This window comes from Ambystoma mexicanum, chromosome 4q, assembly GCF_040938575.1.
Source record: "Ambystoma mexicanum isolate Mex_15411 chromosome 4q, UKY_AmexF1_1, whole genome shotgun sequence".
Classification (NCBI taxonomy): domain Eukaryota; kingdom Metazoa; phylum Chordata; class Amphibia; order Caudata; family Ambystomatidae; genus Ambystoma; species Ambystoma mexicanum.
In genome coordinates, this window is record NC_090928.1 from 212,339,588 (window position 1) to 212,366,517 (window position 26,930).

A 26,930-nucleotide genomic window follows, 5' to 3' on the forward strand; every position below is an offset into this window, starting at 1 on the left:
ACAAAACCCTTGAAATTCAGCGGATGTGAGAAGTCATAAACTCGGTGCGTTTCTGTTGCAAAGCCCATGAGCACATACATATTATAAGAGCAGGTATTCACAATGACATACAAAATGGCATTATGGGGGACATCAACGGGAGTGCGCGGAGTTAAGCTGGTCATCACTTCCAACATCCATTGAATTTCAAGGGTTTTGCTGCTTTAAATCTGCGCAACTTAACTGCATATTAAATTGGGGTTTTTCAGTGAATATATGTATATATACCAATATATATTTATACATTTAAAGAAGGAACCCATGAGGGAGACTCGAGATTGCAATTCAGAAACCTTTACTTTTTGTCATTAATTGGTGCTGCAAAGAAGTTAACATTTGAAGAAGCTGCTAACCCCCTGGCGTTTATTGCCTTTTTTCCCTTTTATATCGAAGTTATTTGAATGCAAGCATTGAATCTAAGGAATTAGTTACATTTTGAAATTTGCAAGATTACAATATTATGATGTTTTCTCGAGATATTATAAAGGTTGAATTGGCAGTGTGATGGGTGGGCTGCAAGCACCGAGAACAAGGCTTCAACCTGAGCTGCAGAGAAAATAGTAGTTTGGGGATCGGGGGAGGGGTACGTTAGAAGGCAAATTATGCAGAATATAAGAGAGTCCATAGGTTTGCAAAAAAGCTAAGGAAGACTGCTGTATTTTTCTAAGGGACTTGCATCTTACTGGCTCTGGGTGACCGAGAGCCTGGAAGTTGAGCAGAGTAGGTGTTTTCTCACAAATTCCTTAGGTTGCTGAATTGGTATGATGATATTGCAGAGGCACTGTTTCGTCATGAATTGACGAGAGCCCTCCTAAATATGAAAATATGAATGCACTTCTTTTTTTTCTTACAGGTCCGCCAGATGTGCATATCATTGGAAACTTACCTTTTAGCGTTTCCACGCCTCTTATCATAAAGTGGCTTGAACATGTTGCCAATCGAGATGGGCCTTTCGCCTACGGTAGAACACAGATGACTCTGACTTTTCAGAAAGAGGTAGCAGAGGTATGTGTGCTCTCCTTTCTCTTGTCAATGCATGATGAATTTAACTGCAGCCTTTCTGCTCCCAAGCACCAGTTCTGAAATCTGACATCAAATTATCAGGATCTTTTGCCTTGCGTTTTTTGTCACCACATCTGTAATTTTGTTTTGGCTCCATTGCTGTATAATGTGTTGCAAACCCTTTGGTGCCCCATGGCGTTTTTTACATGGTCACGGTCATTCTTCTTGATGGGACTAAGCTGTGGCATTATGCAGAGAGTGATGGAAGTGCATAGCACCGCTCATCGTTGTGTTTGGAATTGTCAATTCATTGGATGGTGGGTGCAGGCGCATGGAAGTGGCTTTCAAAGAGTAGGTCTTTCCAAGATGTCTGTCAGTTTTCTAACCACGCCTCTTATTTATTTGTTTATTTTATTTATTTGGAATGGATGGATGAAATATCTGGGCATTGGGCTCTACTCGTACAAAGGCTGCTTATTTGGGGGGAAAGATACGCTGCTACTCTTCTCCTCCTCTCCCTTTTTTCCACGAGTGTCTCTGGTATCCTCGTTCATTGTTCCATTATTGTCTGTTCCCCCAGGTCTGATCCTGCATGCTTTTTATTCCTGGAAACTCTTCCCTTCAGAAAGTAATATCCCTGGGATACTCTGCATTTCTCTTGGTTCAATCTAGATCCAGTCGTGGCATCAGGGAATAGCCATTGAAAACTTCAAGGTGAAGACCGACTGGGGAGCTTTTTTGCAGTTTGATACTGGCCACTGGTATCCTGTTCAATATTTTTAATAAAGTGATTAATCCCCACATATGCGTGATGTCCAGTGGAAGCAAATACAGCTAATGTATTTGTGTGGTGATTTACAGGGTGCAGGTGATGCAGCCCCAAGGTGTGAACATTAAAGCTGGTGTTAACCAGTTTTTTGGTAACTGATCGTGTGCATTGGTAGGTGTTTATGCACACACCTATCATAGTGACAATGGTTACAAGCGGAATTGAAAACATTCATTTGACTTTAATGTGTGGGAGGGAGTACGTGCAGTCAAGGTCTTGGCAAATGAGGATTGTTGTAAGATTTTGCATAAACATCAGATGTTAATGTCATCACTTCTTTCTAGGGGAATGGGGACACTGGGTTCGGAGGTGTAGAAAAAGCACTTGCACCATTTCATTTTTGTGTAATCGTCCCCGTTTATCTTGGCCTGCTTTTCTTATATCTACTATTAGTTTGGCAGCCCTGTTCTGGACTATTATAATGTTTCCATAATTATTCCCTATACACGGATACGGCTCGTAATACATTTGTCTTGTGCATGGAAATGAAGATGAAGTGCATTTTCCTTAAATGGGCAAGTTTTTCCCACCCTGTTAATTTGGAGCTGAATTAATAAATTAAAGTTGAAGAGTACCTCAGCGTGCATACATATGTTGATGAGACAAGTGCTTACCCTAGGATGATGGATATTTGTAGGGCGAGAAGCTTTCTGATGCAGAGGCTCTCAGTCTTGGATCTGTTGTGCTAGCTTCACATGTAAGACAGACATCAGAGGTGTTTGTTGGGAGCTCATCCAGTTGAACAGACCAGGCTGAGTATGAGAATGTGTTGCGCTTATCCCAATTCAGTGAAGGATTTTATGGTGAACTGTGTCATATATTGCTATTGGAAGAGGATTAAGTCTGGCATTTAACCATCGTTTCAAGTAGTGAGGAGGTTTTCCCTTTTGTCCAAAGGCCCCTTTTATTGTCTGAACTAGAGGTGAATGAAGTTGGGATGTAATTTCGTATTGAATAATAATTGCCAAAGGTAAGGATTGCTATACATCTTTAGTTGGTTGATCCACTGATTCTGAAAATATTTTGTAATATTCAAAATCCTTGGTTGAGGTGTTTTAAATGCTACATTTGAAAAAATGATAATGTTATACTCCATAAACTGGGGGGGGGTTATCCAGTGTGGACATATGCTTGATAAAGATGGTTGGGCACGATATGCTTGAACTGAGGCCACTGTGATGGACCTCACTAGTCTAGTGACATCATTCACAAGGTGGCTGCAAAATTGACAAAACATGGGATTGAAAAGGATGTGAAATTTCCATCATTGGAGAGGATGAATTTGTTTAATAGGACTTTAGCCCTAATCATCTTGATCATTGATTGATAGACAGTTCCTTGTGCCGTGAATTTATTTTTAGCGCACAACCGCACAGCTGTCACCAGTGTATGCCATTTTATGTCCCAAGCCTCATCAGACTTGCTTCCATTATTTCTTGCGTAGCTCAGGGATATATGTTGTCTTTGGAGTTCAACCCTTTAAGTTCCAGATCTCAGTATTTCCCTATGTAAATTAGGATTTATATAGATATGCAAATGGCATGATATATACACTGGGGTTCTCTAGTGGCAGCTTGATTTCCATACTACGTGGGACTAATTTAGGCATGACCTGTGAATGACTGAGAAGATGCCGCCATTTTGTAAACTCCGAGCATGTGAGGGTTGTCAAACTGCGACTACACCTGGATTATCCAGACTGGGCATATCCTGGGATTTTACAAACGACTACGAAGATCGGTAGAGGACCCAAGCTGTGAGTTGCTCTTGTTGTTCTTATTCATCCTTCTTGGGGCTTTTGTGCCCCCTGGCGCCCTCACTGCACTCTCTGGCCCCCCGTAGTCAGCTCCACCTCCCACTGCCTGCCCTTGCTGCATCCTATTGGTGTCACCCAGATCACGAGACCCAGAACACCACATTTGAAGCTCTCCGCCACGGAAGCCGGTGAAGGGCACAGGCTAAAGACACCTTCCATGTATTTTCCCTGACAAGGGCCCCCAGTTTAGATTGTTGCTTTGCATCTCACCACTGTTGATATCTTGCCTCACTTGCATTTTGCATGACTAGGTTTCCAAATTTAGATTGATGCTTTAAATCTCGCCACTGTTTTGTATTTTGCCACACATGTATTTTTCTTCCAAGAATATTTCTAAAGTAGGTTTGCCACAGTAAATCTCTCCACTGCAGTGTTTTGCCACAATTGCATAGTGCTTCGCAGTGTGTTTCAATTTGCAATTCTGCGTCTCATTCTCGCTACTGTGTATAGCTTTTCCACACTTGGGTTCTGGTTCTCAAAGTGTCCCAAATGTAGGTCTGTTACATTGAATCTCGCCTCTGTTATATCCTGCCACTTTGCTGGACGAGTCCTCCCACTCTAGGTCCCTACTTTAAATCTCTCCACTGTTTGTATTTTGCCAATATTGCATTATCCTCCCTAGTCTTCCAAATGTAGGTTTGCTACTTTAATCTATTTGACGACTTAATCTATTTCACACTATTTTACTATACCCTACACATTATATCACCCTTGACTCGAGCGCCACCACCCATAGAATGCAGCTGAGGCACCACATAAAATTCAGTCCAGCTGTTCATAGTTTGACGCTTTTGACCCTTGTGATAATTTTACACAGCACCCGTCCTCACACCTGATAATATGGGCTGCTGTTGGGGACCTAGCCATTCCCTACTACTGTCTTCCAGAGGGCGTTCATCCCCAGAGTGCTTCAAGGCCATACCAATGGCAGCAGGCCTTATACAAATGCTACATAACATAACATTAGTAAAGTGCAGGTGTACTGGGAATCTGCAAACTAGATGTAAAACTAGAAAAATACTATCATTTAACAAACGGGGATGTTTGTGCTCCTTCTGAGATTGTATAACGGAGTAGACTTGGATTGTGCAAACTGTGAATGTCAAACTAGGAAGATAGCTGAATTTAAGCATACCCCCTCTTGCCTACCTGCTAAAATGGCCTGCATAGGAGAGGCGTGGCCAAGGGTGCCCAGTATGGCCGCCCAGCTTGGTCTTTCCAAACACCCTGGGGAGCCAAGGTCTAGTAGTGGCAAAGTTCAGACCTATGTGGACGCGACCTGATGAGCACAGCTAGGTGCCATATGAGAGGCATCCCCGGCGGACCCCAAGGTGTTTGGGGTAGGGCCGCGTTGAGTGTCCTAACCGGGTTGCATGGCCTGTGCACTGTGGATGATGCCCGGAATGCAGTAAGCTATGATGCCTGGGGCTGTGTGCGTGCACCTGGCAGGTGCACTGCACTGCCACCCGACAGCATCCTGCGATCGCCCGCGGTGATGGAGGAGTGTAGGTATTCAGAGTCCCGTTCTAAGGGGGAGTGCAGAGGCAGCACAAAGCTCTGCAGTAAATGCTGCAGGAAGTCTTGGAACGGCATTAGGGTAGGAAGAGCAGGGGTGATTGCAACCTCCTCCAAAGAAGCACATAGACGCGCAGAGCCCCTTCACGCGTCTGACAAGTGGCAGTATTTTTCCCTGGGCAACGGAGGAGATTAACAGCAGCAACAGGAGTCAGGCTCTCTGGTTGCTCTGTATGGGAGGAGGAGCACCAGATCTAGAGAAGGACTTGGGAGCAAACCCAGTACTCAGCAGTGCGACGAGCCACTGCTCTACTACAATAACGGAGGGGAACGAGGCCCTGGGATCGGAAGTCATCCACATTGAACACAGATGTGTTTGCCTGCAACAAATTGAGGAGCAGCAGTGATTCGCCTGAGGAGAATTAGCTTCTGGTAGGCTAGTCTATTAAGGGGCTGACTGCTGGCAGAGTAAGGAGAGTCTTACGCGAAGGCGGTAGAGTAAAGTAAACAACCTCTATCCAGAGGTAGGTAACCCCTGGTAAGGACAAGTGGGGCATCTTGGTGGAGGGCCCTGCACTACGTGGTGTGAGGCTCTGAGACCCAGCTGATGTCTGGAGCGTCCCTCGCAGCAGTGCTGACTGACTGGAGAGTGGAGAACATTCTGTGCCAAGCAGTGAAGCAGCAGCATTCTCAAGGGAGACAAGACCTGATGCACTCTGTGCCGGTGGGAGGCAGATGCCGCTGTGCAAATCAGCATGCTGTGGTTGACTTTGAACACATTTTGGTCAGTAAATCAGCACTAGACCAAGGGAGTGGGAGCCAAAGTAGCGCACCGAGCGCACCCAAAGGAGCAGCAGCCTACCGAGCGCAAATTCATGGAAGAGGCGAGGAAGCTCTCTAAATCAGACCTGGTGGACTGCCTGAAGGTGCTGAAGGAAGAACTGATGCATTCAGTACGTGCAGAGATGAAGAGCAGTATTAAGGAAAACAGAAAATCGATTGCAGGCCTGGTCAGGGATACCAAGCAGCTGAACTCGAGGGTGGAGGACACTGTGATTGCGGTACAATCCCTGCAGAAGGGACTTCTTCACTTACAGGGGGAGTTGGCCGTTTCCAAGGAAGATATGACCCTCCTGGTCACCACAATTGAGGACGTGAAGAACAGACGCAGGCAAGAGATCCTCTGGATCAGAGAAGCAGCGGAAGTAGTCGAGGGAACTGATCTCAAGAAAGGGGTGCAACACGTTTTTTCAGCAATAGTGCTGGAGACTGCACAAGGCGGTATAGTCCTGGACCGGATCCAAACGGTGGATCCATTCAGGAGTCACACGAGGTCCCAGCCAAGAGACATTCTAATGAAGTTTCACTCATATGTGACGAAGGAAGAGATCCTTTGCGCCTCGAGGAAGCTCCAACATTACAAAAATGCCAAGCACTCTGACAAATTCCAGAGAAACTGCAAAAGGAGGAGATGCGCTACAGGTGGACTCTCCCCTTTGGGCTGGTCTTCAGGTGGGATAGTCGAGAGACACGATGCACTACCCCAAAAGAGGCGGCAAAGATCTTGGGCCTCCAACTACAGGGTGAACAAGGAAAACAAAGCAGCAGAATGTGGTCCAGGGCCCTGGTGTGCGGGGGCTACCATATGTCAGGATGAAGTCTGGCATGCAGCAACCAGAGACTTGAGTGGTGGGCTCCTGCCGGTTTGCGACTCTGGGTTTGAGCATGATGGCTCCCCGGGGTGATCCTTGTGAGGAGAATTTGCCTATCAGTGTATGATGGGAGGTTCATCGGAAAGGGTAGGCAGACTCCTTTTTTTGTCATCTCGGGCATCGGGGAGTGAGGGGACCAGGGGATGAGGTGGGGGTTTGTTATGTTGTTCGGGGGTGGGTGTCCTAGTCACGACGGCACGTTCTGGAGGACAAGGTGGAAAGGAAGGGATTCCGGTGCCAAACACCTGCGTCTTCAGCCAACACATAAGCAGGCCCATTCAGGGTCCAGACTTATAATGTCAGGGGACTCAACACCCCGCAGAAGAGAGGGAGATTACTGGGTGAAATCACGCGTCTGCAGGTGGATGTAGCTTGCCTCCAGGAGACACACCTTGTAAAGAAGGATTTAAGTAGGCTGAGCAATTCTTCTTGGAGGCAAAAACCAAAAACAAGGGGGTGGGTATCCTGGTGAGCAGGAGGGTCCCATTTATATTGGTGAAGGTGAAGACTGACAAAGAGGGAAGATGCATTTTCATGGAAGGCTGTTTTTTTTAACGGGGCACTGCTGTCGATTTCATCTGTATATAACCCCAATAGTGGCCAGAGTTAGTTTTGCAGTGCGATTTTGAGAGAGGTTATGGAATTTGCAGGGGGGTGGAGGGGGAGGGGCATGATACTATCCGGCAACCTCATTCTGACATTTGACCCCAATAGGGATGTGCCAAAAGCCTCAGTCATGGGCACCAGGCAGCCATCAAAGCATCTGTTACGGGGATTAGAGGAGATGAGATTTGTCGATTTATGGCTGCATGCCAACCCAGATGTGAGGGATTTATTTTTCTGCTCACACATGCATAGGATATATTCTATAGATGATTACATTTTGGTGGGGAGGGAGATTCTTGCGGGGCTCGAGCCACATTGGGCCCGATCACGCTCTCTGACCATGCACCAGTTTACATCACATTGGACCTGCGTCCTCGGGAGCAAAGGTCCAAATGCTGGAAACTCCACCCATTCTTTCTGCACGACCCTATTTGCTGGAGTGAGATTGGTGAGGACATTGAACAGTATTTCAGGATGAATGTCCAGGGAGACACAACTGAAGGGATGAGGTAGGACACTTTTAAAGCATACACACAGGGGGGTAACTATCTAAAGGAGTAGAGCTGTGTCGGGTTGGTTCGTAGAGTTGGAGCGGTTGCTAGGCCAACTGAAGGACCGTGAAGTGCCGTACCGGTTGTCTGGATCGCAGAAAACGTATAGATCACTTCAGCAGGTGCAGTCACAGATAAACACCATAGAAGGAAACAAAGTAGAGTATGCATTCATGAAAGTCAAACAGCACCACTGTGAGCAGGGCAACAGGGCAGGTAAGCCTCTGGTGTGGAAGCTTAAAGCTAGAACAGCTCAGAGGGTGCCATAGGGAACTTAGAAACCAGGATGGGGGAAGCAGTTCGCTCAGAAACAGGGATGCAGGAGGCCTTTGATAGCTACTACAAAGATCTGTACTCCTTGGACTCCATCACAGGAGGAGATAGGCACATTCTTAGCAACTTGTTCGCTTGCGCAGGCCACAGAGGATCACTATGCAGGGACATAACGAAGGAGGAAATCTTGAACCCATAGCCTCACTGAAAGTAAACAAATCCCAGAGTATTGACTGGTTCACCCCAGAATTGTATACGGTCTACACAGGGAAACTACTGAGCCCACTCCGCTCACTGTTCAATGGTATATGGCGGGAGAGGGTGGTCCAAAAGTCAAAGGAGGAGGCAAGAGTCTTGGTGTTACACAAAGAGGGCAAGGACCCGCAAGTATGCGCCTCGTACCATCCCATTGCGGTATTGAACATAGACACAAAGCTTTATGCTAAGATACTGGCAGTTAGTCTCTATCGAGTATTACCAGATCTGGTGGGAATGCACCAATCCGGATTTGTGGCAGGGAAGCAGCTGTATAGTTGTCTAAATTCTTCCCTGAATGACGGCCTCTGACTCTACATGAGAAGTTGGCTGAGAGATTTGGGAAAAGAGTAAGAAGAAGAGCAATAATAATAAAACTATAAGATGCTGGCCCGGTGGTACATCACCCCTGAGAGAGAGGCACACATGAGGAGGGGTGTGACTAGGCTGTGCTGGAGAGGGTACTGGGGAGCAGACGCATATCTAAACATCTGGTGGAATTTCCCAAAGCCACAACCCTACTGGAGGGAGCTGGTCCAGGACTTGCAAAAGATAACCGGCTAATGGATTGAGTGTATACCCGAGACATGTCTACTGGGGTTAATTGTCCAACAGGAAGGGGGTCCCGCCTCACCTCCTCAGGGTGATAATGACAGTGACAAGGAACACCATTGCTGCAGGCCGGAAATCAATGCGCATTCCAACCATTGATGAGTGGATGAACGTATGTGGAGGCTCCTAATTTGTGAAAATGTGTCATATGCCATGCATAACAGACTTGCACATTTCTTTAGGAAGTTGGGGAATTCTTATTTCATCAGAACTATGAATCAAGGCTATACATGCCCTACGAGGCTTAGGGCACTTGGACGCCTTAACCTGCGGTGATGAGATGAACAATGCGGGTGCCGGGTATGTGAAAGGGTTCTGCCAGAGGTGGAAGGTGGATAAGATGTTTGTGATTGTGCCATGGGAGGACAGAGGGGATTGTGGGTGGGGGTGTTTCTTTGTTATTACTGCTATAAAATGGTGCCACAGTCGTTGAAGGAGTAATGAAGAGCAGTAATATTTGTGATTGTTGTTGGTTAGTTACTTTTTATTTTGAGGCAAAGGTCCCGGGTTGGACCAACCCAGAGCATGTGTTGTATTCAATAGAAAGATTTGAATACAAAATGGCCTTTATAAACTCGCCTTCACATGCTGGGCAGAAGAAAGGTGTGGAAATAGGCACGCCTCTAACGATAAGCAGTGTTGAATCCTGCACTATAATGGATTCTGAAGGGGAGAGGCACCCGGGACTCTTTCAGGAACATGGGTTATACTGTTGGGAAAACAGGGGAGGTAATGGGACGGAGCCCCAACGTCTTATATTATAGTCTTCGACCTTCCACCAACAGCGTGAAATAGCCTAACAGTGTGAAATAGCCTATTGAAAGGCATCACCAGGTGCTCCTGTCCCACTACCAGCCCGACAACCCTCATCATCCCTGGCTACACCGGCACTGCCCCAAGTCCTTAACTGCTCCACAGTACTGGGCACCCAGGTGTGCAGCAGAAGGTGCAGTCTGGTGCAGTGGAAGCCCGGGGTGCTCTTGATGGCAAAGAAAAGGTCCTCCATGAAATCGCTACACAGGGGGAGCCAGTGCTCCCCTGAGGAGGGAGCTGTGGAGGGATGGAGGCCCTTCTTTGTGGCTTATACAGGACCAACAGGAAGCTCTTGGTGAAGAGGGCCTACGAGTGACTAAGAAGGGATAGGGGGGAGTAATGTCACTTGCAGGTGTGGGGGGAGTAGGTCAGAGGTACGAGACAAGTGGTGACGTGGAGGGATAAAAGGTAGAAAGAGGAGGGAAGAGAATGTGCCTGGGAAAGGACAGGAACTACAGATGGAGAGAGGAGCAAGATGAGGGCTGGTGAAGATTCAGAGGGAAACAGAGGGGAGGGACGAAAGAGAAAGAGGCATGAGACCAGGGGATGAGTGGAGAGAAACCGAAGGGGAGCACGCTCAGGAAACTTTATTCAGAGGGTAAGAGGGAGCAAAGAGTTAGAAAGGAGAGTCAATGAGAAGAGCAGAGACAGGACAAAGTCGGGAGGTTGGGCAGAAGGGGAGCAGAGTGGTAAAGAGACAGACTTATGCAGAGAAGCTGATAAAGTGTGAGTGAAGAAGTGGATGACGAGCGGGGAAGAATGACAAAAGGAGAGAAGGAGAATGAATGGGTGAGTGCACAGGCGGCAGAGCAACAGGGGAGAGGGGCAGAAGGACGTTTAGGTGCGAACTTTGCAGAAAAGAGAGTGGGCGATGAGGTATGAGCAGGCGGAACAAGAGGCTAGCTGGTGTCTGGGACAGATCAAGGGGAACAGCGTGAAATAGCCTATTTTTAGGAAAGAAAACCTAATTTTAGGGGGCTTTAATACAGTATTGGATCAAGTGCAGTCATTCTCTTTTTTTATTTTTTATTAGGGAACTGTTTACAGGTGTGGACCAACTTGAATGTAATACGGAGGATCTTCCCAAAGAAAACAGTCAGAATGGTCCTCTCTCAAATAGAACAATAAATGGAACAATCTTTTCCGAAATGTCTCTCCTGCCCAATGATGGTTGTTAGTCCTCCAGGCCTCTAGAGAAATTATCCAAGTCTGTAGAGCTCAAATGGGGTTCCTTTATTTCTCCCATTTGGTGTTGCTGGTTTAAGGGATCCCAAACCTTGTGGCTGATGGGAGCTAGTTGTGGGTTTCCAGGGCTCTCAAACTACAAAGACTAATTGTCATGGTCACCCGGGTAACTATCAAGTAAACAAACCTGGACCCAAGCAAGCACGGTATCTACCATATATATCTTTTTGTACCTCTCTGTTTCTAGAAAGTCCTGTGCACTCTGAAAGGCAACAAGCCCAATGGTTAGAGTTCAGCACCTATTTTCTTTACCAACTCCATACCTCTTGAGTGACATTTAACTTTGAGGCACAGTTAAAAAAAGAAATCTGCTAAAAACATTGACACGTTCTAATCCGAGCGGAAAGGGATAATGCCTTTTTAAGTAGCACAAGTACTGAAGATAACTTCTGGATGTTCACTGTGAGAATCAGTCCTTCGCACAAGGAGCGTTGCCCAACAGGGGTACCAGAAAGGACTGTGGCTAGTGCAGGACACAGCTTGAGCGCATTTATGATTTTGCAGCTTGGAGGGACTTTGCATGTATTTAGGTACACCCCCAGACTACAGGGGTCTCTTTTGAGGCAAGGCCAGGAGTTTGGTCAGGCATCCAATGTCTTTTCTATTTAACAGGGAATCTAGATGATGTCAAGAAATCACAAGGGGTCTACCTCCACACATCCAAATTCATCCTTCTCCCCACTCTCCTCTTGGGTAAATAAACTTCCTCAGTTCTATCATTCCAGCTGATTGGGGATATTACAGAAGACTGGTAAGAGCAGCATCTCTAAAGGGCAAAACTAGATCTGACGTTTGGTGGTTCCTCCTGAAATCGCCCAGTCAGGTAGGTAATTAAATTAAGATTTGCCAACAGTCCATTCAAGTGGTGGTACAGCTCAGGTAGTTTGGTAGGAGTGACGTAGAGAGAGAGTACTCTGGTATTCTCTGTGGCGTGGCTTTGTATTGGAACCTGGCCTTTCTCCCTCTCTACTATGGCCATAACATCCCTGACCAGGTCTCCTTCTGTCTTTGCCTGCTGTGGGTCCACCTGGCCCATTGGAACCTTTTCATGTTGGCTGACTAAGCCCTGATCTTCTACCTCTGCCACACCTGTTGCTACCGCCATGTCCCTTCTGACCTCACCACCACCTCTCCTTTGTGGGTGGCACCACATCCTCCCTGCTACTGTAACCTCTACAGCTATCAGTCTTCACTGTATCTCCAACTTGTCTACTGTACAGCACTCACCAGCCTTTTCCTACTCCTGCAACCCACACCCAGCAAATGCAGCTACGTTCATTCATACTGTCCTCCCTGTTCCCATTATTTGGTTGTTTACTGCGGGTCTGCACCTGTGAGTGGTAATTGCCTGTGATTGGCTACCTTTGCTGAGTGCACCCATTCCTGGCTTTGTGCTTAAGTAGTGGCACCAGGTCTGTAACTAGAATCCTTGCTTGCTGTCTTTTAAACCAGTAAGCCCTTTGTTTTCCGACCAGGTGTTGCTTTTGCAGGGCTAAGATCTTCTGCTTTCCCAGCATTTTAAGTGGACCTTGTTAACAGACTGCGTAAACTTTCCTCTGTTTACTGTCAGCTTGCATTGGGTGGGAGTGCGGCCACGGGAGGAAGTGTAACATTGCATTCTCTGTATATAAACCTTCTGCCAGCAGACAATGCTATTATGATTTGTTTCGTTTTTTCGATTAAAAACTCCAGTCGTAAAGCCAGCATTCTGTCTATGGGAGTCTCTGGCTCATTGAATGTTCCATCTAAATTGTGAGACGGCTTCCTTAATGCTGAGAATGAAGACAAACATCCTGTGGTTCAGGGTTGTACCCAGCTATCTGAGTCACTGCCCTGGTGATTTCCAGAAAGAGGCAGGAGACGTTGTCACATTCATGACAGAAGAAAAGCTTAACAAAAAGACGACCATTCTGAAAAGGGTAATTCTTTTGTTTAAATAGCCTACGAAAATCTTTCAGAATTCATCTCCTCCAAATCAAGAGAGGCTCTGACCTTTGGGCATTTTGTGGGACCCTGGGCCACCACTTCCAGCAAAAGTTTTCTCTACAAATGAACCACAGTGAAAATGACAGAAATCCACCCCCTGTTTTATCACCATTTGCTCATCCTGGCCACAAAAACGTTAAATTCAGTGCTGACTCATACTAACCAGAATCTCTAGTGTTCATAATTAATGGAAAATCCCACACACTCCATTAATTCTACTCACCATTTACACAGTAGAATGATTAGTTAGTGAAGTTGAGCATCACCTAGAAATCTAGGCCATGGAGCAAGTATCTGCAGGGCAAGTGTCCCAGCGATATTTCTCCTGATTTCGAACATTGCACAAAAAGAACTAAGCTGCCATGCTATCTTGATCTCTTGTTCCTCAATTTCTACCTAGCCAAAGAAAAGGTTAAGGTGATCATGCTAGCCCACAAATGGGCCTTGCTTCTGACTGGGAGTAGGGTTGTGTTGCGTGGATCTGAAGGATTAACTTGCATGCCTATATGGCAACTCCTGAGGTTCTCCATAGTATAGGAGCATTTTAAATAAAAGTTCTGCCACTTGGCCTCTGCTTGGCCCCCAGTGTCTTTACTAAGGCAGTGTCAGCACTGACATTGTACCTGAAATTGGTGGGGGTGTCAAAACACCCTTTACAACACTATTCGCTGGATTTAGCCCCCTTGGCAGAGTAGACTCTGGCCTTCATTTTTTATTGAATCTAATCTTCCAGCTGGGTTTCATAGCCAAAGTTAGGAAACATGTTCTTTTTGCTGCTTTCCTCCCATAGGATTCTATTGGACACCCTTTCTTTTTCCTTTGTTTAGATTGCTGACCTGACGTGTTGGAGAAGTAAAACATTCTGCTTTACTTCCCTTGTCTTTTTCTTCATTCTTATGTGGAAACTGATCAGTCCATAAGACTAGACTCTTACAGCCTGATTCATGGAATTATTTGCGCGTAAAACGCAGATTTGCGGCCCATTCTGCCTGAAAATACCTGTTTGAGGTATGGGGATTTTCGGGCAGAATGGCGCGCAAATAATTCCATGAATCAGGGGCTTAGTGGATTTCTTGTATTGTTACAATTGCACACCTCACCCAAAAGTGAAGTGTGGTTAGGGTACCTTGTATCCTTTACTTTTTCTTTAGTGGCTTTTTGGTTACACTTACAATGTGCCTAGGATGAGCTGGTGGCAGCAGACCGTATTCTACTGTGTTTTAAACCTTTTTCTCATGCACATGACTACTAAAGGTGACTAGCACCATAATATGGCTGTGCCACAAGATTTTTGCTTGTCCTTTTGCCATTTTGTTCCTTTGCCTTCTCCTGCCCTCTCGGGTCCAGAATTGCCATAGCCTGGAATCCCTTTCACAGGGAAAGTTGCTGTTTTCTCAGCCATAGAGGTGGTCTGTGTGATATTCCGGATATGGGGGCCTGGGTCTGTCTCATCCAAGTATGTATACTGTTACCTGAATGTTTGTTGCCTGGCAGATGTTTTGGCTTGTGGCTACGCATGATTGGATAGCCATTGACAGTTTGAATGGTGCAGATACTTACCATTGGTGCACATGGGCGAGCTTCCAGTACATATCTTGGATAAAAGGAGGATTCCTGCAGCTGTTCTTCAGATCATTGTTGGAGCCAAGTACTCTATAAAGAAGAGCATCCAGTTCATGACCTGAGGACAACCCTTGCAGCTGACTAGCACCAATTCGATTTAAGTCCTGGTGAAGCCCTGCTCATCTGCCTGATCTCAAGAAGGCCGCCCTCTATGCTTCAACCCCTGGACCAATAGGAACAACCAGTCTTGACCCCTGCTTGAGGATGCCTTCCTTCTGAGCCTTTGGAAGTGCCCCTGGACCAACCGGGTGGACGGACCAGCTCACTCCAGGGAAGACTTCTTCAGCCGTTTCCGTTCTGAGTGCATCCTTTGAAATCGTAGGATTTTCAGCTTGCACAACAAGATGCTTGCCGCTGTATTTCCAGCCTTCTTGCTTCAACAGATCAACTCATTTTTTCGTCCCTGGAAGATCGCCTGTCTGTGCCTTATGATGGTGAATCCCATTGCAATCAGTCTTCTTCACATCCTAGAGGTGTTGGTAGGTCACCTGCTTTGCAGAAGTCTTCTCCTTAATTGGCTATTATTGGCCTGGGGCCCGAGTTAAAGGCCCAAGCACAGCAAGGCTGTTTAATAAGGGTCCTGAGGGCCGATAACACCCGATACGACATGCTGGAGATGGTGTTAATGCTATTAGCGCCTCGGGTTGCCAATCCCGTAACCCGGGGTGATGAGAGCTGTGTATTTTATTTGAAGGAACGGGTGCCGCTTTCCTAGAATGGCTGCCACGGAGATGGAAGGCGTCGCTCCTTAGAGAGTCCCTCTTTCATTTTCGTGACAGCTTGGAGGGAGCGTGGCAGCAGCAGCAGAGGCAGCGGTGCGCTGCCGCCACCAAAACAAATGTTAAGTGGGAGAGGGGCTGAGTTAAAAAGAAAAACTTAAGGGAAGGCTGGGTGGACGCCAAATGGTGGTGCGGGCGGGGGGAGCAGCCAGCAGGCTGCTCAGAACGCAGGCTGAGATTAGCAGTTTCATCCCGCGGGGGGCTCATAGTTTCCAGGGAACCAAGGCCAAAGAAGCAATTGGCTACATTTGGGAACAGTGCTACTCTATCATTATACAGTGCACCTGGAACGCTCAATGACTGACACAGGGGGGGAGTCTTGAGGTTGCACCAACCCACCCATACTTCACTCATCCCGATCACGTCTCTCGGCTTCCAAGGCTTCCACCCTCTCTTTTGAACTATCATTTATCCCTGCCTGTACCTCGTACTACAAAACCTGTCATTATGAAATAAAGATGTGACGATCATACTCTCGGATCTTTTATGGTTGATTGGTTTATGGGCTGTGGTCTGAGGTCAACTGGTATCTTGCAATTCAGGGGTCTCTGGACTAGGGCAGTTGTGAGAGGCTATAACTCGTAGTTGGCTGAGTGGGTGTCGGAGACCTGCTTTGGCCTGTTTGTGGTAACACGTACACCAATGCGCCCAGTACTGTCTTGTGGCTCTGCAGGGCACATTGTTTCTAGAACAAACCTATTGGCAACAACTTTAGAACAAAGAAGGGTTTTTGTGGAAGTTGCCAGCATTGGCCTCTCCCATCAGCGCTTGGGCCTATTCAGATTTCCCCTTCAGGCTCGTGGCCTGTATCCAACACACTAAATACTGCATGGCCGTGCAGGTCCTATGCTTCTATTATGGCTACATAATATCTTCAAAATGGTGTCTGCTAATATGCACACACTATGTCTAAACGTCTAAATTGCGTACAATATTATAAATGCGTGGAGACCTTTAGGGCACACCCCTGCTCTATTATAGTTCTTTCAATGGGGCTCACCCCACCTTAAAGCACCAAGGGGGGTGGGATGTGTTTGTTCCCTTGCCAACATTCCCCCCTTTTGTTACTTCTACAGTAACTAATTCCCACCCCATGTTCCCTTCTCACCGCCCCTCATATGGTGGGGATCCCCTTTCTCAAGTATCCAAGCCCTACAAACGGACCATAGACTCTCCCCTGATTGCGCATACTCCTCAGACGTGCAGGTAATATAAATACATCCCCATCGCCTGCCAGATTCACCCATACTTCCTTATAAATCTCAGGGTCCGGGGGTCGAACGATAATGGTGTGATACAAATGGTATACTTTGTCACCATAGGGGATAGGGACCATATGAGGGATTGGGTGGTCAGTCTGTATTGACTATCTTTTGTATTGCGAGGTGCCTTTAAAACCCCAATTGACACCATCATCATTGCGCTACTAGGCACTGCTTTGGCACAACACCGGAGGCCCTTTTGACGGGTGCAGAAAATGATCAAGACCGACACTATGACGGGCACCAGCATCTTCACGATGGTGCCCAACCAGGACAGGGCCTAATAAAATGCAACATCAAACCAGTAATTTCTTTGTACATACTTCTTTCTTCATGCAGACTCCTAGACTATGTATGGCTGTAATTATGTGAGATAATGACGCATTGTCTGCGTCTTTGGGAGGTAAGAATGTGCAGCAGTAATCAGAATTTATCGGCACACACCTCCTGCCATTGCCATTGGCATATTGAGGACGTAGTGATTCTGCATAGTCATCAATCTCCATGCACGCAGCTCAACCTTTATGATGTTGAACCTGTGCTCTGTGTCGTTTGCCAAATGTACTAGTTTCCAGCGTGAATTTGCAGCCATTTTGCATTGGCCGCTGTCTGTAGGCCGGGGTAGCAGTAGTGAAATGAAAAAGGTTTCTGCTGAGCTGAAAACTCTGTATTCATCTGGGATTTCACCGACCAACACGGCTGAGTCTCTAGATGGGTAGTTTGATCTCTTCTTCCTCTGCAGCTTCTCACATTGCCCTTTTCTGGGTAGGATGCAAAACTCTGGAAGTGTTAACAGGTTCTGAGATACGGCCGGGGCTGTATCTGGTATTACCCCCCCCCCCCTTTGCAAATGTTCTTCTGGGATTACCAATAGGACTGAGTGCAGCATTGCCAGCGAACAGTAGCGCCCCCCTCCTCCCCCATCATGGCAGTGTGAAGGATTCTAAACGAGCGTCACACACTGGATCAAGACTCTTGCCTTTAGCCTAGGATGTAGCGCTCAATTAGAATGCTTTTTGTTTGTTTTCAACTAATTCGAATTGAGCCGATACCCGACCCGTCTCGCACCCCCTTTTACAAATACCCCGGGTCACAATGGACCGGTTGGTGGGAATACAATATTAATTTATTTTAATTTCAAAGACAATCACAATTTTTATATGGGCAGCAACCACCAATGGGGTGATAATGGCAATGAAAACTACTGAAATCCACTTGGGTAACCTTCTACAAGAACATATCCAAAGCACAAATGGATAGGAGCACTTTTTGAATTAGGATAGATAGCACCCAAGTTAAGGTTTCCCCCTGCAATGTTCCCTCAACCCACGAATTTTGAGTGGATAGAAAGAAGCAGCAGGTAGTCGGGATATGAGGCAGAAAGCAGATTCGAAATCTGACCTTCCCTCACAAAATAAGAGGCATAAAACCTTTGAAATGGCCTAAAATGACACTCGGATTTTAACAAATAATTAATTATATGTGTAATTAAATAATGATGTACCTATGTTTTATCACCGTATTAGGGATTTTATACCACTAGCAACTATAAGGTAAGGTATCACAAAAGGCATACAGTTCACAAAGCAGGTAGAAATTAAAAACACAGTGCAGTCAAATCACACATAGAAAAGTTGCATTTTACACATTTGCAGTTTTAAATGTCAAAACGTTTTTTTTTTTTTAAACGGGTGAAAAACACAGAATCGGAATGCGGTTTTTAGGCTGGGTGATAGATGCACATCACAGGGACAATATAAAAGTGAAAGAGTGACTATAGCTGAAGAATTGAATGAGATTTCAAGGTGAAATGAGGTTCGATTTTAGGAAAATGGAGCAGTTAAAAAGAGAAATATCGGTTTTGAAAGAAAAGGACAAGTTTTACTTAGACAAGATTTAATAGCTAGAAAAGAGCAACACCATCCGTGAATATAAAAGTTACGCTGCAGTTGTAACCCTTCACCCAGTGTACCCCTTTTCTTTAGGGACAATTAATGTAGTTAATCAAAATATTGCTACGGTCTTAGGATCTATGCAAAACAGAAATGAAGAGAAAAGTGACGCTAAAGCTTGGAGATCTATGACAAGATGCACAGAGAATTCTAACCGTTTTAAACAAGTTACCAAGGCAAGGATAGGATTTCTTAGAGAGTAGAACAAAGACAGTATCAAGTTGGGCTAGACTATGTGTGGCTATGGGATGGGAAAATACTCACAATCTACACTTGAGTTTGGATTTGGACAGTCAACCGGTTCTGGACTCAAAAGCTCTAGTCACAGGATAGCAGACGCTGCTTACAGCAAACAGCTGGGCAAGTTGGGTCACTGGATGATGGCAAGGGTACAGCGGGCATGCAGGTAGTGGGCAAAAAGCTGGTCTGGTCACAGGAGGCTCCCAAAAGTACCACAGCTTTTCCCTTTGGTTATTGGAATTTTAGTGGGGTTTTCTGGATCAATGGCCTTGCTGGAATAGGATCAGCTATGCTTTGGCCTTGCTGGGAGTCTGGATTCTTGCAAAGGTGGATCTGGAATGTCCAGATACGCAGGCACTGGAAATTCAGGAGAGAGTTTCCTGTGAGCTCACACCACTTATATAAAGTGGGTGACATCATTGGGTTCATGGTTGGGCAGAACTAAACTAGACCTACCCTCAAGCACCGCATAGGTCAGCCAATGTTGGTTGCCTCCTCTAGGAGGGGACTCGGTTTAGGGAGCTGCGTTTTATGAGGTGCAAAGCCTTCCCACAGTCCTTTTTGCCAAACATCATTCTTAACAAAACAGTTGTGGGACTTTAATAAATTCCATAGTCAGAATATTTCATGCAGAGCATGGCAGTCCAACTCCCAGGTCTGTACGCCATTGTTTCGCCCTTCTAATAGTTTTTCATCATTTTTAGTAAGAACTGCTTCACCCAAAATCCCACAACTTTAGGTGTGTGTGCATATTAACATAGGGAACATTTCTATTAATTTTTAACGTTCCACCATATGTGATTTCCCCGTGATTTACATTTCCTGGCATTTGTGTCCCATTCATGCTATGGTCGGCCGCGATATCTTGTTTAGAAGCCACGAAAATCACATTTAAACTGTACAAGTTTTACATTTCTGCACTGTCCGGTTGTAAAATTAACAGTCTTAAACGTTTATTCATCAAATAGTATTTTGGGTCAGATGGTCAACCTTTGTCCTTCAACTGGGACAATTTTTTTCTTCAGCTACCACTAAGTGTCAGTTTCAGCTGAGGGTGGCCATGGGGGTTTCCCAGTTTAATTGAATGTTTATTGCCACTTCCCCCACTTCACACATAGGTGTCCCAGATCTATTGTCTCAAGCTGAAGCACAGACAAAAGTCTGACGAGCATGCAATCTTTCTTTGTCTTGGTCCATTCAAAGTTTCCAAAGGTAACAATTAACATGAATCTGTCCCAGAAGTTTTATGGTGGCTCCTTTTGGGGGAAGCCATCAGTTTAGCCAGCAGAAAAACCTGTTCTGGAGCTTCCTCAGTCAAACCAATGCATTTAATTATTTATTTTATTTTGGTCTGAATCATAAGAAAGCCTATTGAAATAAAACATCCCATATATGTTTCCCAGCAAAACCCCCTTTACATTGCTAGGCCAGGACATGTCCCCTTCAAAAGGTTTTCCCTCCCATCTGAATTTCCCACATGGTTTTGTAGCCCTAGTCCGTTTCTCTCGTACAGCAATCTGTTTAAGACACAGATCCACTGAAATTGACATAGGCCCTTAGAGCTAGGATTTCTTTTGAAGCAGTGAGTGATGACATTTTGTAGCCCAAAAGAAGTGTTTTTCCGTGCAGCTGAAATGAAGTTTCTGTTGATTTCCCAGATTTAGTATGAAACAGCCTGCCATTCAGGAATAATGCCCTCTCCTGCTGGGGCACAATCTGAATATGGATGGGCATGGCAGGGCCTCACTGATAAAAGCAGAGTAATGTAGAACAGATAAAAAGAGCATCAGAGCAGCATCATTTTAAATGTAAAATATTTTCCTTTTTCCATGGAAAACTTTGGAGTAGCAGCAAAGCAGCGCAGCTTTTCACTTCGCTTCTTTAGTACACACAAGAACACACCCTGGCAGCCTTTCTCAGGGTGCTCCCTGTTCCAACTTTCCCAATGGTGCTTGGCAAAACAGTGCAGCCATCCTTTTGTAGCTGCAAAAAACGCAGTTTTGAGGCAAGGCCCTCACAGGAGCCAGCGCAGCCATTTTGCTGGTTCTGCTGAAGTGCAGCTTGGTGATGTGGGGGAAGTACTGCGGAGTGGGTAAATATATCCCACAGCGGGAGGTGCAAGTATGCTTGTTGGCCGCAGACCCAGTAATAATCCATCCTCTTTTCAGGTCTGGGGTCCGAATGGTCTTGTTACAGCGTTTGTTAAAGCTGATAAAAATAGTTCCTTCACTGTGGAAGCAAATTTCATATGTTTCTTCTCTGTGCACTTCACTGATTTTTCCATTGCTGCAATCCATGTAAAATTTGTAATCTGCTCTGTTCAGATTTGTGGGCAGGTTGCTTCCACTCGACCCAGGAGCTCCTCTTCATATCCTAGGAGGCCCTTTGCCATGCAGATGAGTGCGGTCTCTAGCCATCTGTTTCTTATATATTTAAGTCATTGGATCACCAGATATGGTTGTTGCAAGCATTTAATGTCTCTCGGATCAATCATGGAAACCTTCTATTATCCTGCCGATCTATAAAAAGGGTAAACTAGTTACAGGCTGATCGCCCTCTTAGATGCCCCGGGAAAAATCTTTAATCGTATCGTCCTAAGGGATTTGAACAACTGGGCCACTAATCTAAGAAAAAGAGATCCTTTTCAAGCAGGATTTGTGTCTGGTTTAGGAACCTCTCCGAATATCATTACCCTGAACATGTTAAGATCTCATTGTGCTGCCCGGAATCAGCCATTGTATTTGGCATTTGACTCTATTGACCGTGAACTACTCTACAAAAAATTGGCACGTTATGACTGTCCATATTATTTAATTTACATAATCAAACACCTACATACCAATACATACCTGCAAGTTAGACTGACGATGGAAGGATTACTGTCTGCATTAATTTTCACAGGGCGAGGCCTCAATAAGCGCTGTATTTTGGCCTCTTTTCCGGTTAATTTGTTCATTTTAGATATTTGGGCATATCGTTCTCAGCCATCATAAGCGATATGCCGAAATTGGGTGTGCAGTGTATAGCCTGTATTCTTATATGCGGTCGATCTCGTCCTGTTATCACAAGCCCCTAGTGGGCTCCAAAATTTACTAGACAAATTGTCTGCATATTCATTGGCAAACAACCTTATCATTAATCTGGAAAAGACACAGGTGGTGGTTTGTCACAAAAATAATAATACTGTTTCTCCAGCATGGGGTCTGGCATGGATTCACATGCTCATGAATATTCCCCGTCGTCAGGCTGGGAATCCTCGGTAAAGAAAAAATCAGTATCAGTTTCGTTTCTGATCTGTCTTTCGTAGTAGTAACCAATCACTGATCTCTGCGTCATACTGACCACAGCCAATGACTGCCCTCCACCTAAGCCCCACCTCTGGCAGCCATCTTCAGATTTTTACCGCACGTTCAAGTTGGGAGTCCTCGTGCTTAGCTCTCGAGCTTTTACTGCGTGTTTCGCGCTTTTTCAGGTGAATTTTCACATTTTTTCGGTTAATCGAGCCTCAAGCTCCACCGTTTCTACTCCCGTTAACGGCTACCCGTTGCAGGATTTTCCTACGCCCCTCAAGGGTGAAGATTTCGTCGAATGAACTTCTTGGAGGATTCCAGAAGATTCGCAGCCTACTTCGAGATGGCCCAGGATGCGAGTTCGTCGCCCGGACCCAAGCTGTTTCGCAGCTGCCCTGGATGCGGGCTGCAGAATGTGTTTAAGGAAGACGAACATTTGCGATGCCTCTACTGTCTTCATGGGGACAAGACTCATGTAGAGAAGGACTGCCAGTTCTGCAAGAACTTGTCGGAGTGGACCATGAGGGACCGTCAATCCCGTCTCGCCAGCTGGTTGGAGAAGGGCTCAACGGGTGAGAAGAAGAAGAAAGGGTCAGAGCGGGCTTCTAAGTCCTGTGCGGGCGCCCCGGCGACAGGGGCCCAACACCAGGCCAAGCGCCGCGAGTCCGCTGGCTCCGGGAGTGCCGAAAGGTCGGGCTCTTCGGTCTCCAGGCAGGGCGCACCTTCCCTGGCACCGTCAACCACGAGCCAGCGCTCTGGTTCGGGGAAGAGTAAGTCCGATCTAGGAAGAGGGGGAGCGAGGCGTGGCCCCTCCCCCGAAGGAGAAAGCCCGGGACGCACCTAAGGTGGTGAAGGCCCCTACCCAGCAGGCAAAAGCCTATATCGAGGCGATCGCGGCGACTCTGGCCAAGCCGGCAGAGACCCCGCCAGCGGAGACTGCCTCCGGGACTAGAGTTTCCCTGCCGCCAAGGAGGGAATCCTCTTTTCAGCCCATCGTCGTGGCCGCCATGATGGAAGAAGCGAGGGGGGGGCACGGTAGCCTCCTCGAGCTCGGAGTCAGCCTCGGAGGAGGAACTGGCCGAGGCCGTGAGGAACCTCGAAGTCCAATTCGAGAAGGTTCGATCCCGTAAGGAAGATCCTCGGGAGATAACCGAGGAAGACGACAATGGCGAGGAAGAGCAGCCTTCCCATCCGGCGCGGCCGGAACCAAGGCCTCAGGATGGCTCGGCGGCCATTTTGTCTGCGATTCAGTCCTTATGCTCTGAGATAAGGACGAGGTTCCCACGGCCCAGGCCGGAGGACCCGCAGCCTGGCCCGTCGGGAAGTCCTCAGAACAAACGACGGAGGACCCAACCCTCTCCTCCGCTCGCTCCCGTAAGGCCTACAGTTCCCTCCTCATCCTCCCACGAGTCGGGAGATGACGGTGCGTTGGGCTCGACGACGGGTTCTGAGGGCGACGACAACGGAACGGGTCTCCCGTCGCACGGGCCTCGCCGCCCGACAAGATTGGCTCATTCCACGCCATGATCGCCAGGGCGTCCGAATTGTTCCAGCTCTGCCCGGAGGAGCAGAAAAAGGAAGGTTTCCTCTATCAGCGCCGGGAGGCCAAGAGGAAGACTGTCATCGCGGTGCCTCTAATCGATGACATCTGGGAGGAGGGCCTGTCGGTTCTCAAAAACCCCTCCACGGGACCGGTACGAGAAGAAGTACCGGGTCCCCGAAACCGCTCCCCTGTGCCTCAGAGCCCAGCCAACGCCGGACTCGGTTGTCTCGGCGGCGGGGAAGAAGAAAGCGGCAGGGTCAGGAGCCTCGACGTCGAATTCCCCGCTGGACGGCGAGGGAAAGAAGTTGGACGCCATGGGGCGGCGGGTCATTTCGTCGGCGGCGACGACGATCAAAGCGGCCAACGCCCTGGCGATCGTGGCCCGTTACGACAGGGAACTCTGGTTTAAGCTGGCCCCCATATTGGACTTCCTGCCGGACGACAAGAGGTCCGAGGCCCTGGAAATACTGCAAGAGGGCGAGGTGGCGTCGGACCACGCCATAACGGTGGCAACCGATATTGCCGATACCGGGTTCCGCCAGCTGGGCAACGGTGTTTGCCTACGACGACGTCCAGACCAGGGTGTTGGACATGCCGTTCGACGGCAGCAACTTGTTCGGGAAGGCGGTGGACGAATCCCTCCAAGCCATGAAAACGGACACGGAGACGGCCCGCGCCCTAGGAGCCCTTCAGCAACGACGGCCCTTTCGGAGCTCTGGGGTGCCTCCAAGGGATCCAGCGGTGGCTCATCGTCCTACCGCCAGGCGGCACGCTCCTCGTCTCAGGAGGCCTACAGGGGTCGCGGCAAGCGGGGAGCGCCTCGCCGCCGTCGGCAAGGTGGCCAGGGCGGCAAGGCCACCACCTCCAAGCAGGACTGAACCGGCCGTGGTCTCGGGCCCCCACCGAAGCACCCCGGTGGGAGGCCGGCTGACGAATTTCGGCGGCGTGTGGAAGTCCATCACCACCGACCGTTGGGTGCTGGATACCCTGGCAAGAGGATACTCTATCGAATTCCTGAAGAAGTGCCCTCACGTTCCACCTGTGGCCAGGAAGGAAAATCACGTCCCGCAACTGCTGTTGGAAGTACGGGGGATGCTCAGGAAAGGCGCCATCGAGCTTGTCCCAAAGAGGCTCCGGGGTGTACTCCAAGTACTTCCTCGTCAGGAAGAAGACGGGCGGCTGGCGCCCCATCCTGGACCTTCGTCGTTTGAACAAACACATCAGATCACAAAAGTTCAGGATGGTCACCCTCCAGCACGTACTGGGACAGCTGGAGGAAGGCGACTTTCTATCGTCGTTGGACCTGGAGGATGCATACTTCCACGTTCCCATCCTCAAAAGTCACCGAAAGTTCCTCAGGTTCGTCGTCCAGGGACGCCACTACCAATTCAGAGCATTGCCGTTCGGATTGAAGTCGGCCCCCAGGGTCTTTACCAAGTGCCTAGCACCAGTGGCGGCGCGGCTGCGCCTGCAGGGATTCACGTCTACCCCTACCTGGACGACTGGCTCATCGGCTCAAGGACGAGGGAACTCGCCGTCGAACACACTGCGAGGACCGTCCAGCTACTCACAGACCTGGGATTCGCCATAAACTACCCAAAGTCCCACCTGGTGCCGTCGCAGGTGGCCCTGTTTCTGGGAGCGAAGCTCGATACAGTGAGGCGCCTGGCGGCCCCGTCGGAAGAACAGACGAAGACCATTCTAGGCAAAGTGCAGCGCCTGCTAGACACGGACGTGGCCAGGGTGAGGTCCATCAAGTCCCTCCTGGGGATGATGCCCTCCTGCATCTACCTGGTGCGCCTCTGCAGACTACGGATGCGCCCTCTTCAAGAATTTCTCGACGCCCGTTGGATGCAGGCGACGGGCACCTTCGAAGACAGGGTCCCCCTCAACGAGGTGTTCCGGCCGGCGATTCAGTGGTGAGGCGTTCGAGCGCACCACACGGCGGGCAAGGACTTTCAGACGCCGGCTTACCAGGAGACGGTGACGACGGACGCCTCCCTGGAAGTTTGGGGCGCCCACACCGGAGATCTCCACGCAAGAAGCCTCTGGCTCCCGGAGGATAGGCTCCTGCACATCAACGTCCTGGAACTCCGAGCCGTGTTCTGCTTAATGCTCTCAAATCGTTCCTCCCGTCGCTCAAGGGCAAGGTGGTGCGTATCTTCACGGACAACACCACGACAATGTTTTACATACGGAAGCAGGGAGGCACCAGATCCCCAGCCCTATCCAAGGAGGCACAGGATCTGTGGCACTGGGCGGTCGCCCAGGGGATGTTCCTGGTTCCCTTCCACCTGCCAGGAGAAAGCAACACCATCGCCGACTCGCTCAGCAGGGAGCTGCGTGCGTGTCACGAGTGGGAACTGCGCCAGGATCAGGTGGATCAACTCTTCCGACGATGGGGCAAACCCCAAATCGACCTGTTCGCAACAGCGACGAACTCGAAGTGCAAGAGGTTCGCCTGCAGGTTTCCCCAGCCGAGAAGCATGGGCGATGCGTTCTCGTTCCCCTGGGACGGCCTATACCTGTATGCGTTCCCTCCGTTGCTGCTTCGACTCATCAGCCAGCTCAAGAGGTCCCGGTGCAGGATGATCCTCGTCGCACCGGCGTGGCCGAGGCAGATCTGGTTCCCGGACCTTCTGGACTTGTCAACGTCCCCTCCCATCAAGCTGTCGGCGGACGCGGACCTTCTCTCCAGAGAAGGAGGCGCCATCTTCCACCACGACCCAGCGTCGCTGAACCTGCAGGCTTGTCTCCTGCAGCGCTAGAATTTGGAGGCTACGATATACCGGCCGATTGCAGAGAGGTTCTTGCAAAGGCCAGGGCGTCCTCGACTCTCAAATGCTACGGTCATAAGTGGAAGAGGTTCTCTATCTGGTGCCGAGCACAGAAGATCAACCCCCTACGGATTACGGCCCCTCAAGTGCTGCCGTACCTGCTATCGCTGGCAAAGGCTGGGCTAGCCCATGCCTCCATTAAGATTCATC

General features: G+C 48.2%; 1 protein-coding gene across 2 annotated transcripts in view; it reads left to right on the forward strand.

The window, feature by feature from the left end:
• Nucleotides 1–26,930, forward strand: part of TFB1M (transcription factor B1, mitochondrial) — a 725,212-nt gene that overhangs the window by 122,433 nt on the left and 575,849 nt on the right. For both annotated transcript variants that reach the window (XM_069607739.1, XM_069607740.1), the window contains one exon: nucleotides 893–1,044. In XM_069607739.1, the coding sequence (XP_069463840.1) occupies nucleotides 893–1,044 (152 nt within the window). The remainder of the gene's footprint in view (nucleotides 1–892; nucleotides 1,045–26,930) is intronic.